At 39.0% G+C, this 14038-nt stretch overlaps 1 protein-coding gene across 1 annotated transcript in view; it reads left to right on the top strand.

Annotated features, from left to right (window-relative positions):
- The window catches only part of RALYL (RALY RNA binding protein like), a 425012-nt gene that overhangs the window by 273285 nt on the left and 137689 nt on the right, over window positions 1-14038 (top strand). The window contains exon 2 of the mRNA XM_055546403.1: window positions 13080-13155. Within this exon, the coding sequence (XP_055402378.1) occupies window positions 13080-13155 (76 nt within the window). The remainder of the gene's footprint in view (window positions 1-13079; window positions 13156-14038) is intronic.

Below are 14038 nucleotides of genomic sequence, written 5' to 3'. Positions count from 1 at the left end.
CTTCAAGAGATGGGAATACCAGACTGTCACCTTACCTGCCTCCTGAGAAATCTGTATGCAGGTCAAGAAGCAATGGTTAGAACTGGACATGGAACAACAGACTGGTTCAAAATTGGGAAAGAAGTACATCAAAGTTGTATACTATCACACTGCTTATTTAACTTATATGCAGAGTACATCATGCAAAATTCCAGGCTGGATGAAACACAAACTAGAATCAAGATTGCTGGGAGAAATATCAATAACCTCAGATATGCAGATGACACCACCCTTATGGCAGAAAGCAAAGAAGAACGAAAGAGCCTCTTGATGAAAGTGAAAGAGGAGAGTGAAAAAGCTGGCTTAAAGCTCAACATTCAGACAACTAAGATCATGGCATCCAGTCCCATCGCTTTATGGCAAATAGATGGGGAAACAATGGAAACACTGAGAGACTTTATTTTTGGGGCTCCAGAATCACTGCAGATGGTGATTGCAGCCATGAAATTAAAAGACGCTTGCTCCTTGCAAGAAAGTTATGACCAACCTAGACAGCATATTCAAAAGCAGAGATATTACTTTGTCAACAAAGGTCTGTCTAGTCAAAGCTATGGTTTTTCCAGTGGTCATGTATGGATGTGAGAGTTGGACTGTGAAAAAGGCTGAACGCCGAAGAATTGATGCTTTTGAACTGTGGTGCTGGGAATCTTGAGATTCCCTTGGACTGTAAGGGGATCAAGCCAGTCAATCATAAAGGAGATCAGTCTTGAATGTTCATTGGAAGCACTGTTGCTGAACCTGAAACTCCAATACTTTGGCCACCTGATGCAAAGAACTGACTCAGTGGAAAAGACCTTGTTGTTGGGAAAGATTGAAGGCGGGAGAAGGAGACGACAGAGGATGAGATGGCTGGATGGCATCACTGACTTGATGGACGTGAGTTTGAATGAACTCCAGGAGTTGGTGATGGACAGGGAGGCCTGGCATGCTGTGGTCCATGGGGTCACAAAGAGTCAGATGTGGCGGTGCGACTGAGCTGAACTGAACTATGTTTATATGGTCAGAAAACCACACTACGAAATTTTTCTGATGAATTTTATTTTGAACTAAAAAGACAATATAAGTATGTTACCATATAGTCTCCCTTTGCCACCTATCATCAGTTGAATTTTAGAAATTTTTGAGCTTTTGAAGAACTACTTTGCAAATCCTTTTAATGTTGATTACATTTTGCTCAAAAGTAATTAGAAACCTCTCATTGGAATGTTCCACAAAATTCAAATTTTGAGTTTTTAAAGAATTTCCATATTAAAAGAAAATCTTACAAATGAGAAGACAAATTCTTACAGAAGCAAAGGACTGGAGTAGATAAACAATGAATGTTATAAAGATGTACATGATTTAATATTGATTTTTCTATGACAATGTTTTGAAATAACTCAACTTGGCTAAAAGCCTTTTGATGGGGCTTCTATTTATAATTAGATAGTTGTATTTTATACCAGAATGAAAACAAATTGAGAATGCTTGTGGTTGGATGGCATCTACATTTGCTGGAACAGTCAAAAGGACATTAGACATGTTGGAGAAGTTTTAACTTATTAAAAAAAATATGTCAGGAAAAGTACCTTATGAATGGTAAAAAGACAGTACCTATGAAAATATTTGGGCTAATATATTTACACATATCAGTGTAAAAATTGATATGTGTAAGAATTGAGACTGTTTTCCACTAATAATTATTACTGATATTATTTCCCTCAACACCTATAGAAGTATTTTGTCAATTAAAATTGGGAACAAAGACAATATTTATATCTGTTTACAAAATCCTTAGCACAGTTCCTGGCACGTTCTGTACGTTCAATAATTATTTGATAAATGAAAATGAATGATTCGTAACATCTCTATTTTCTTCATAATATAAACACTGGAAGTAATAGACATAAATCAAAATAAGCATCCAAGTATATATGCCTCGAAGGAGGCAATGGCACCCCACTCTTACCTGGAAAATCCCATGGACGGAGGAGCCTGGTAGACTGCAGTCCATGGGATCGCTAAGAATCGGACACGACTGAGTGACTTCACTTTCACTTTTCACTTTTGTGCATTGGAGAAGGAAATGGCAACCCACTCCAGTGTTCTTGCCTGGAGAATCCCAGGGATCGGGGAGCCTGGTGGGCTGCTGCCTATGGGGTCGCACAGAATCGGACACAACTGAAGTGATTCAGCAGCAGCAGCATATATGCCTACTTTTTTTTTTCTTACTTCAGTTTCTATTGGGGTTAAAAGCAGTTTGAATCTGAATAAGGCATACAATGATCAGATTTACCAGTTAATTAGTAATAAGTTCAAGTTTCCATTTTCATTTGTCCTTGCAGACAGGGTCTGGGAGCGTCAGGGTGTTTTCTGGTAACAAATGGGAATCTGGCCAACCAGTGATCTTTGCATTAGCATTCTAGTGACAGAGGCCAGCGTGCCATAGAGCTGTGTCAGAGCCAATTTATGAAACTAGATCCAGAGGCTCATTAAAACGGTCACAATTCAGTGACTGCCTGGTAAAATTAGACTACAGTTTCATTCCCATAACAGAGAATATTTTAACATGCTATTAAGGATATACATCAAGTATGAAAACTAGCTTTGAATCTGTGAAGGGAAAAACAACAAGATTAGAAAGCCATTTCCTTTTGTGCGGAATTGGTTCCACTCTCAGATTTTAGGCTTAAAGTGCTTCAGATGGTCATATTTTAGAACATACATCGGCAAATCTGGTGCATTTTTCTCTCAGAGTAAAAGCACTTTGGTAAAGAATCTGCCTGCGATGCAGGAGACCCGGGCTTGATTCCTGGGTCTGGGATAGAAGGGATAGGCTACCCACTCCAGTGTTCATGCCTGGAGAATCCCATGAACAGAGGAGCCTGGTGGGTTACAGTCCATGGGGCACAAGTGTCGGACACGACTTCGCAACTAAGCCAAGACACGTCAAGCAGCTCAGTTGAAAGTCAAGTTTGTTTCCCCATTGCTGCCAGCCAGATCTCCCTGCAGCATTCTTTTATCATACATCTTCCACAGCTCCTGGGGGTTCAGAATATATTATTCTACAGGTCTTTCCTCAGTCAAACCAGGTTTAAGCGGCTAAGAAATATGGCATCCAAAGTCTGGTTAAGAGCAATGCAAGAGTACAGAAAATTCTAGAACATGAATCTGGTGCAGTGCCCAACTCTCAGCCATCTCTCATGGGGCAGGGGCAGGGTACCCCCTCTCTTACTAGTTCAGTGCCTGGCACCTGCGCCATGTTCAATAATAAAGACGAGAGTGAAATGAGCTAACGATATTAATAGGAAAGCCATTTAATTTCTCGATATCTCAAACATCTATATACATGACACAGAAATAAAGACCCCCTGCTCTGCTTATTTCACAGGATGGGCTGAGGCTCTAAACTAATAATAACTGCAAAGGCACTTTTTAATGGTATAGTGCTTATAGTAGGGTAAGGTATGGTTTTATGCATTCATTTGTCAAACATAACAGACTATTTTCTTTACCTCCTGAATTTTTATTCAATGGAACGGTAATGAATCCCTAAATCTTCCAAATGTGAACAATAAAAGACTCTGAATGACTTTTCCTGGCAGTCTATATGCCATGGATGAATTATTTAAACTTTTATTTAAACCTGAGGAAAGAAAGAAACACAAAACAATCCCAAGAGTAAAGATGCTACTTTTAATTAATTTCTTTAGAAAAATATCTCTTTTCATTTTTCCTCATCTACAAAAAAAAAAAACAAAAACAAGCAAAAACACCTTGATAATGTGGGTGCCTTATTATCAGTTAGAGGTCACTTCAATATCAAGCATAAATTTCTCTAGAAGTAACAGATGCCATCAGGGTTCACTGTTGGCAGGGATAAGTAACGAGTATTTGTTTATTGTAGTAGTATAATTCAAAATGTTAAATTATCTTTCCAAAAGGGATATTCTAAATTGAAAACACAGCAAATAAATAAATGGGAAATATTTTTGCATATATTTCAGGGTATCTCATAAACCAATGTTCAGAGGCATTCTGTTCTGTTGGATGTTAACAAGTGTTCTGTCCAAAAACTTATCTCTCTCTCTCTCATATGCATTTGAATTAAACACCATGGGATGTTTCTTGCTTCCAGAATCTGTTTCCTTTAATATGCATTACAAATATCTGAGAAAGAGAAATATTATCACATTTTTACCAAATTTATTTTACCATGACTTGTTTATTTGGCAACATTCTTATTAACACCTTCCAAAACATTGTTTAGATAAACACCGCTTTAGGAAGTGCTCTGACAAAGCGTGTTTGGCTGGACACTCACGACCGATGCAAGAACACAACCTGTGGCTTGTATGAGTTTGGTTAACCAGTGGACTCCTAGAGCACGTACAATACCAACAGCTCTGTTCAGGACACTGAAGAGCCTGCAAAGCTGAGCCATGACTACCCTTTAGAAGGCCAAAGTCAAAGGGACAAACACTCAGTGGTCAGTTCTGGGAGAAGGATGTAATGAAGTAAAACGGGGAGTGCAAAGGAGAGTCACATCTGTTTGGGTGCAGAATTGGAGGTATCTTCCCAAGAGTCCAAAGCATCAAATTATCGAATGCTTTTACTCTCGTCTTTAATAGTACCCTAACAAGAATTGGCCAAATAAATATATTTGCGTGTGTTGGATATCCTTTTCAGGGGTGATGCTTTGGAATGGTACCGGTCTCCCATTTGCCTCATCTCATTTACCTCAAACCAGAATAGGCTCAGCTCATTGACTTTTTTCAGTTTTGTGAGTTTATAGCATATTTCTCTCATGGTATTAGCTTCATTTATTTAGTTTAAAAATAAAGAAGAAAATTGATTAGATTTTGGAACCCTTAATATACTTCAAGCAATTTACTGTGAAAAGACATAGTTAGCAACCCAAAGGGATATGTTTCAATTGTTTGAATCTGAAATTTAATAGTAGAAGAATCATTTTAGAGTTAATTTGAATTTTTTCACATTTTTTCACACTCATTTGAAATATTAAAACTTCAAAGTAGACATAGGATCTGTTCGATCAGCTTCATAATTGGTTCTTACCGAGGTTCATAACGTCACATGACAAAGTGCAAATACCTCTTCTCCCTCCATGTAGAGGTCTGCAATCTCCAGTCATCTCCTGAAAGAAAGTGATAGTTGCTCAGTGGCGTCCAACTCTTTGTGACCCCATGGACTGTAGCTCACGTGGCTCCTCTGCCCATGTAGTTCTCCAGGCAAGAACACTGGCACGGATAGCCATTACCTTCTCCAGGGGATCTTCCCAGCCCGGGACTTGAACCCAGGTCTCCTGAATCACAGGTGGTTTCTTTACCATCTGAGTCACCAGAGAAGTTCCAGGCATAGATAAAGCTTTAAATCCGTTTAGCTGCACTGTCCTTACACCTGGACAGGGTTGGAGGGAGGGGGGGGGGTTGTCTCTACACAGGTGTGATATATGGTGAACCTGTTACTGACTAGTGCTCTTGACCTCTTTAATCAATACAAATCGATCAGAGGCCAGACAAGCAATTCTGGCAAAGCTTTATTGGGCCCATCATCCAGCACGAGGCAGAGAAATGAACAGGTTCTCTTGTTGCTTCCCTGCCTGCTTGCTCAGGGGATGCAAGTTGCTTCCTTCTACTGGGTGAGGGTAGGAGTGTGTTCAGAGGTTGGGCTGGAGGGGTGGCTTAGGTGGGCTGCCCACTCCTTTGGTGGCATTTGTGCAGAGATCCTGTGCAGCACTCTGCTTTTGCTTCTGACCCCCAGCTTTTGCTCCCTACTCTTCAAAATTGATTTTGGGCTTTGTTGGTCTTCTTGTATCTTTTTGTCCAGAATTTGCCCCAACTGTGCATGCATGCAGTTATTTTTCAGTTCAGTTCAGTTGCTCAGTCGTGTCCGACTCTTTGCGACCCCATGGACTGCAGCACGCCAGGCCTCCCTGTCCATCACCAACTCCCGGAGTTTACTCAAACTCATGTTCATCAAGTTGGTGATGCCATTCATCCTCTGTCATCCCCTTCTCCTCCTGCCATCAATCTTTCCCAGAATCAGGGTCTTTTCTAGTGAGTCAGCTCTTAGCATCAGGTGGCCAAAGTATTGGAGTTTCAGCTTCAATATCAGTCCTTCCAATGAACACTCAGGACTGATTTCCTTCAGGATGGATTGGTTGGATCTCCTTGAAGTCCAAGGGACTCTCAAGAGTCTTCTCCAACACCACAGTTCAAAAGCATCAATTCTTCGGTGCTCAGCTTTCTTCACAGTCAAACTCTCACAGCCATACATGACCACTGGAAAAACCATAGCCTTGACTAGACTGACCTTTGTTGGCAAAGTAATGTCTCTGCTTTCTAATATGCTGTCTAGGTTTCCTTCCAAGGAGTAAGCGTCTTTTAAAATCATGGCTGCAGTCACCATCTGCAGTGATTTTGGAGCCCAGAAAAATAAAGTCAGCCACTGTCTCCACTGTTTCCCCATCTATCTGCTGTGAAGTGATGGGACTGATGCCATGATCTTAGTTTTCTGAATGCTGAGCTTTAAGCCAACTTCTCTTTAGTTCTTCTTCACTTTCTGCAGTTATTTTTAGCCCCTTATAATTTCTGTAATTTGTTGCTCGAGGAGACATTTGTCTAGGTACCAACGCTGCAGCACGGCCACAAAGGGCCCAGGTCTCAGCCTATCTCAAACCCAAGCAGAAACTCTTCAGGAGACTTCTGTTGCATAGTGCTTGTCTAGTTTTATCAACGCCCTCTACGAGAATATGATTTTAATTCTCCGATAATACAGTCCATCACCTTGGTATATAAGTACCTCAATATGTACTTTTGCATAACAAGTAGGAATTTAACTAGGATTTTTTTGACCCATTTCAAAAGCATTTGTTGTGATGATGAAACCTACATTCTTTTTTGAGGGTAATGTAAGATTTTTTAATGTTGGTACTTACTGAGAATCTTTGCAAACTCGGGAATTTAAGAAACGCCACTTCATTTTTTGTATCTCAACCTTTTGTTCCAAAGTTCATGTCTTGTGAGAGTGGCAGAAAGTTGGACTTTGGTCATTCTGCCTCTGGTCCCTCCTGTGGGTGACTTGTACAGCCCCAGCACAATCACAGAAGGAAGTCTTGGGAGGTCTCTCTGCAGCTGACCACAAAGTTCAGGGTCCAGAGGCTATTTACACTGTCTGGAGGCTTTCTTCAAGGCCAGCAGCTTTTGAGATAGACAAACCTGAACTTTGCCTTCCACATAAGATGGGTTGTTCCAAAACCACAGTGAAATCTTGTATCAATAAAGCTAAACACAAAGGAAACACTCACTCATCCAGACCCTGGCCATGCTTTATGTTCCTTGATTTCCTGAGCTCACTCCCACTGTTCCTGCTCCCCTGTCTACATCCAGCCCCTCTCACACGCATCCCTGTCCACTAACGCCAGGACATGGATGATCTTTACTATAGCCGTGTAACATACATAAATTTCCATATTTAATCATACATTTATAAACATTCAAAGGAAAATGATGCATTTGAACACTATTCAGTGTTCAGACTTTATCCAGTGTCTATAAGAAAAAAAGATTTTTTGCACCTGATGTCTGAAATTGCTGAGTAACAACCTCTCATAAAGCATCTCCGTGGTATGTTGGGCTCCCCGGGTGGCACTAGTGGTAAAGAGTCTGCCTGCCAAAGCAGCAGTTGCAGGTTCAATTCCTAGGTTGGGAAGATCCCCTGGAGTAGGAAATGGCAAACCTCTCCAATATTTTTGCCTGGGAAATCCCACAAACAGAGGAGCCTGGCAGGCTCTTTCCCATGAGCTGTAGCCTCCCAGGTTCTTCCATCCCTGAGATTTTCCAGGAAAGAATAATAGAGTAGGTGGCCATCTCCTTCTCCAGGGGATCTTCCCAACACAGGGATGGAACCTGCGTCTCCTGCACTGGCAGGCCGATTCTTTACTACTGAGCCGTCAGGGAAGCACTCCATCATATGTAGTTAGTTAGTGTTAGTCACGCAGTCGTGTCTGACTCTTTGCAACCCCACAGACTGTAGCCCATCAGGCTTCTTTGTCCATGGAATTCTCTTGGCAAGAGTCTGGAGTGGGTAGCCAGTCCCTTCTCCAGGGGATTTTCCTTACCCAGGGATCGAGCCGGGTCTCCTGCCTTGGCAGGCAGATTCTTTACTGTCTAAGCCACCAGGGAAGTTCCCCCACTGTATGGATCCACCATCAAACTCAGAGCCACTAGCTACAGATGATTTATAAAATGGATGTTACAATACTTGTTTTGATAGTCTTAAGTCTCTCTCTCTTTTTTTTTTAATTTACTTATGAGAATTGTTTTTTTGTTTGTTTGTTTCAGTTCAAAAGTAAAGAATTCTAAGATAGAAATACAATAGTGTGTCTAATGATATTTCCTGGATATGTACCTCTACCATCATTACAGAGCTTATAAAAATAACAAATCTTCATTTGTTTCATTCACTTTTTTGTTCCAACTCTGTCATATGTGATGGGTTAGACAGCCTAGATCTTTGTTGGGCCTTATTCCAAATTATATAAGAGTCAGTGTCTTCCTAATTCATTCTCAGGACTGTTTTTTACTCAGAATCCAAAGTTATTTCCCACTCAAATCAGATGAAAATTTCCAACTGGAGGCTCTAATAATCTTCTCCCATCTAGTAATCCATCCTCCCAACAGCTCTTTTCTTCTATTTACCCACTCACCATCTCTACTGAAATCCTTATTCACCAAAATCCACTGCCCTGACCTGAATATTTATCAACACACACCTGACCACCTTTGTTATCATTTTCTTTTATAATTTTGTATTAATTATTATACAAATTAAATTTTTGGATAGACATTAAATATAAATATATGAAGAAAATTAAATATTTATATAAAATTTATATTCAAAATAAAATTTATAACATATTTAAGTTATACAGTGTGATGCTATATTATAAACTTACTTCCTCTATCCAGTTTAAGAAATAGCACATTATGATTAACTTTGAAGTCCTTTAGATATCCTTCACAAGTCCCGTATCCTCATCTGCCCCTTTAGAGGCAACCTTCATCCTGAGCTCATTTGCTTATTTCTGCTTGCTTTTCTTAGTTTTATCATGTGTATTTTCATTCCCATGCAGTGTATTGTTTAAGTTTGTATTTTTATCAACATAAAAGGATTCAGTCTGCCACTGTTCTTCCAGGATATCATCTTTTGCTCAGTGTTATGTTCCTGATTCTTCAGTACATCAGCGTTGTAGCCAATAGCTTTGTGTTTCTCTCTCTCTACCCCCTACTCTTTCCTGCTTTGTAGTATGCTGATGTATAAATATATCACAAAATTCTTTTATCCAGTTATCTGCCAATGAATGTTTGTGTTTTTCTATGAATTTTTTACTGTACTGCAATAAACACTCTTACAAGATACACACATCCAAGAGTTTCTATATGTGCGTGCCTCCTGGTTCACAGGACTTAGCATTTTATGTGTATTATAAACTACTAAATTATTTTCTAAAATAGTTTCACTAATTTATGCTTATAGTCACAATGTATACAAGTTTGACTTGCTCCAAAGCCTCATCAACTTTTGATATTGTCAGACTTTGTAAACTATTGTAAATCCAGTGGGCATCAGTTATATGTCATTGTGGTTTTGCTTGCATTTACCACTTCTACTGAGGTTGAGAATATTTTCATGTGTTTATTCAGCGTTCATATTTCCTCTTCTGTAAAGTGCCTTAACTAATTTTTGCCCAATTTTCTATTTGGTGGTTTGTCTCTTTTTCTTCTTACTTGAATGCTTTATATATTCCTGAAACAAATCTTTCATCAAGGATTTCTTTATCTAATTTGTGACTCTTCATTTTTAATGTGACTTGAATGGGCAGAAGCACTTGATTTTTAATGCAGTAGAATCTATCATTCCTATGTTTTAAGGCTAGTGCTTTTTATGTCTGGTTTAAGATTATCCTTCTATACTCTGATCTCATAAAGATATTCTGCTGTATTTCCTCCTAAAAGTTTTATATTTTGCCTCTTACATTTAGGTTTTTAATCTAATAAGTAATCTATTTTTAACAGATTTTAATAGATTTTAATTATTTTAATTAGAGGTCCAATTTCATATATTTCCTTGCTACAATAACCAGTAACCAAAAACAAACAATAACAACCAATAACCGATTGTTACAGCGTCAAAAGTCTATCTTTTACTCACTTGTCAGCTGAACCGGCTCTAACATAATTTAAGTATTTCATCTACTTGTAAGTTAGTTTGTGGGGTCTCTAGTCTGTTCCATTGGTTTGTTTTCTCTTTTTGTATCAAAACTGCTCTCTTCATTATTAGAGCTTTAAAATAAATCCTGATAAGGCAAATTTGCCAGCTTTTGTTTTCAAGTATATTATGGATATTTTGATGTTTTGCTCTATCATATAAATTTTAGAATCAGCATGTCAAATGCCCCATAGACATGAAAAGAGTATTTGGGGATTTTATTGTGAACATGTAGAATCAATATATCAACTTGAGGAGAATTGATAAATTTATTTATCAAGCCTTCCAAATTCTCTTTTTATGTAAAATAACTGTAAAATCTCCCAATACAGAGTTATAATTTTCTTCATAAACATCTTTCAAATTTTATAATGTATTTATCCCTTGGTACTTATATGTCACACAAGTGGCATCCTTTAAAATCATATGTTTAAATATGTATTGGCATGTAGGAACATGCAATTAAATTTTGTATATTGGCTTTGAATACAAGAAATTTGTAAAAACTCTTTTAATTGTAGTAATCTGTGGATGCTTCAGAGTTTTTTTGTGGACCCACATGTTATCAGCAATTATGACAGTTTAATTTCTTCTTTCCCATTTCTGATATTGTTTTCCTGTCTTACTTCACTGTCTACAATATCCAGTACAGTGTTATATAGAGATGGTGGTAGTAAAAACCTTTGTAAATCCCTTGATCTTAAAGAAAATGTGCCCAGTGACCCACTATTAAGTATGGTGTTTACTGTGGATTGTATATTGATATTCTTTGGCAGGTGGAAGAGGCTTCCTTCTCTTCCTAGTTAAGGATTTCCCCACATATGGCTGTTGACTTAGATGGGCAAGCATTTCCTATCCTTCAGTGTGGGCCCTGCCTCCTGTCCCCTCGGATTCCCAAGGACATGAGAACGAAAGCTCAAGTTCTGGTTTCAGCAGACGTCTTCAAGACCAAGCCGGGCTCAGTGTTCCATCTCCATTGGCTTGCCACGCCCACTCAGATGTAGGCTTCCGTGAATGCCTTACTTTAATGTTAGCCCAATGTGTTTTTTAAAAGAGATAACATTATGCTATTTGAAGCAACATGATTAGAATTGGAGATTGTCATACTGAGTGAAGTAAGTCAGACTGAGAAAGATGAATATCATATGAAATCATTTATATGTGGAATCTAAAAAATGTGTACAAATGAACCTATTTACAAAACAGAAATAGCATCACAGATGTGTAGAAAGCAAATTTGTGGGTACCGAGCGGGAAGAGGGCAGGCAAATTGAGAGACTGGGATTGACATCTACACACTACTATATATAAAATCAATAACAACAAGGACCTACTGTACAGCACAGGGGACTCCGCTGAATCCTCTGTAATGGCCTGTATGGGAATACAGCCTAAACGAGCAGTGGAGAGAGGTATACGCACAACTTTCATTTCATTAGACAGCAGAAACCAGCTCAGCGTTGTGAATTGTCTATACACCAGTGTTAGTTACTTTAAAAGAGATCCATTATTTTCCATCTAGATATGTTGGTTGCTTTTACTGATGGGTGGTCCATCCATCCCAGACAGTGTATGTAGCCCCCTGTATGTAATGCAGGAGACCTGAGACTGATCCCTGGGTCAGGAAGATCCCCTGAAGAAGAGAATGGAAACCCACTCCAGTATTCTTGCCTGGAGAATCCCATGGATGGAGGAGCCTGGTGGGCTACAGTTCATGGGGTTGCAGAGTCAGACACAACCTGAGTGACTAACACTTCCATTTTTCACTTGTGAGAAATAGAACTTTGCCCTTCTTTTCTGTCAAAATAATGCCCCTCACTTCTTTCAAAGCTTTTCTTCAAGTTCACTTCCTTTAGATTTTCTTTTTTTATCATCCTCTGGAAATGTTAACTTTATTAAATATAACAGTTTATATCACTTCCCAAACCTTTACCACCCAACTTCATAACAGTTTTACACATTTTTAAAAAATATTAAGGTTGGTAATTCATGCAAATGCTCTCTTGTCATGTATTTACTTTAGGCATCTTCTCGTCTTATCTTAGAGACTCTGTTATAGTTTTAGTTCTTGAAAGCAAGCGACATGCTGTCTTTTCCTCAGATCATTCCAGAACTCTGTAATTGAACATGCCAGTTACCGAATGCATCTTGCTGTTCCCTCAATAAACCTTGTCTGCTCTATAATTCCACCCTTCTAACACTTCTTCTCTGCTTACGTGGAGAAGATATTACCAAAGGGAATGTAACAATTCCTCTCATGAACAAAGCTTCATTCTATGAAAACGTCTATACAGAGACATTCCAGGCAAAACTGCAAATCAGTAGGACATCTCATTCTGCCTCTTTCTTTTATTTAAATTAATTTTTATGGGAGTATACTTGCTTTACAATCATTCTCCCTCTTTCCCTTTACAGTTTTGGTGAGCATTCCTGATCCCTCTACCTTGTCCAATATTTGCTATTTTCGTTGTACTTTGCACCTTCTGATATGTTACATCATTTTCCTATTTGTTATGTTTGTGGTTAACTATCTATGCCCTCCCTCCCCATAGAAGACAAGTCCCACAAGGGCACGGATCTAACACATTTGGTACATGAAATACCTCAAACAGAGCCTGGCCTAGAGTAGGTGCTCAAAAAACACTTGTGAATAAATGAATGTCATATAACATTTCATAGACAAAAAAAACAAAAGATAATGCAACATCACGATTTATTTTCACAAATGGTTTAATACTTTCTCAATCAGTGCTATTTTATGTTTTCAGATATCAATATGGCAGGAGAACCAAAACCATACAGACCAAAACCTGGAAATAAGAGGCCCATTTCTGCGCTTTACAGGTGAGTACGCAAGCACTGTTTTATGATTTTGTTGTTCAGTCACTCAGTCATGTCCCACTCATTGTGACCCCCTGGACTGCAGCATGCCAGGCTTGCCTGTCCTTCACTATCTCCCAGAGTTTTCTGAAATTCTTGTGATGCCATCCAAACAGCTCATCCTCTGTCATCCCCTTCTCCTCCCGCCTTAAATCTTTCCCAGCATCAGGGTCTTTCCCAAAGAGTTAGATCTTCGCATGAGGTGGCCAAAGTATCGGAGCTTCAACTTCAACATCAGTCCTTCCAATGAACATTCAGGACTGATCTCCTTTAGGATGGACTGGTTGGATCTCCTTGCAGTCCAAGAGACTCTCAAGAGTCTTCTCCAACACCACAGTTCAAAAGTATCAATTCTTTGGTGTTCAAACTTCTTTAGGGTCCAACTCTCACCATGGGTACATGACTACTGGAAAAACCATAGTTTTGACTAGATGGACCTTTGTTGGCAAAGTGATGTCTCTGCTTTTTAATATGCTGTCTAAGTTTGTCATAGCTTTCCTCCCTAGGAGTAAGTGTCTTTTAATTTCATGGCTGCAGTCACCCTCTGCAGTGATTCTGGAGACCAAGGAAATAAAGTCTGTCACTGTTTCCATTTTCTTCCCCATCTATTTGCTATGAAGTGATGGGACTGGATGCCATGATCTTAGCTTTTTGAATGTTGGATTTTAAGCCAGCTTTTTCATTCTCCTCTTTCACCTTCATCAAGAGGTTCCTTAGTTCCTCTTCACTTTCTGCCATAAGGTTATTGATATTTCTCCTGAGAATCTTGATTCCAACTTGTGCTTCATCCAGCCCATCATTTCACATAATGTACTCTGCATATAAGTTAAATAAGCAGGGTGACAAT

Source organism: Bubalus kerabau, chromosome 14 (genome assembly GCF_029407905.1).
Source record: "Bubalus kerabau isolate K-KA32 ecotype Philippines breed swamp buffalo chromosome 14, PCC_UOA_SB_1v2, whole genome shotgun sequence".
Taxonomy (NCBI): domain Eukaryota; kingdom Metazoa; phylum Chordata; class Mammalia; order Artiodactyla; family Bovidae; genus Bubalus; species Bubalus kerabau.
This window is presented reverse-complemented; position numbering and strand designations above follow the sequence as displayed.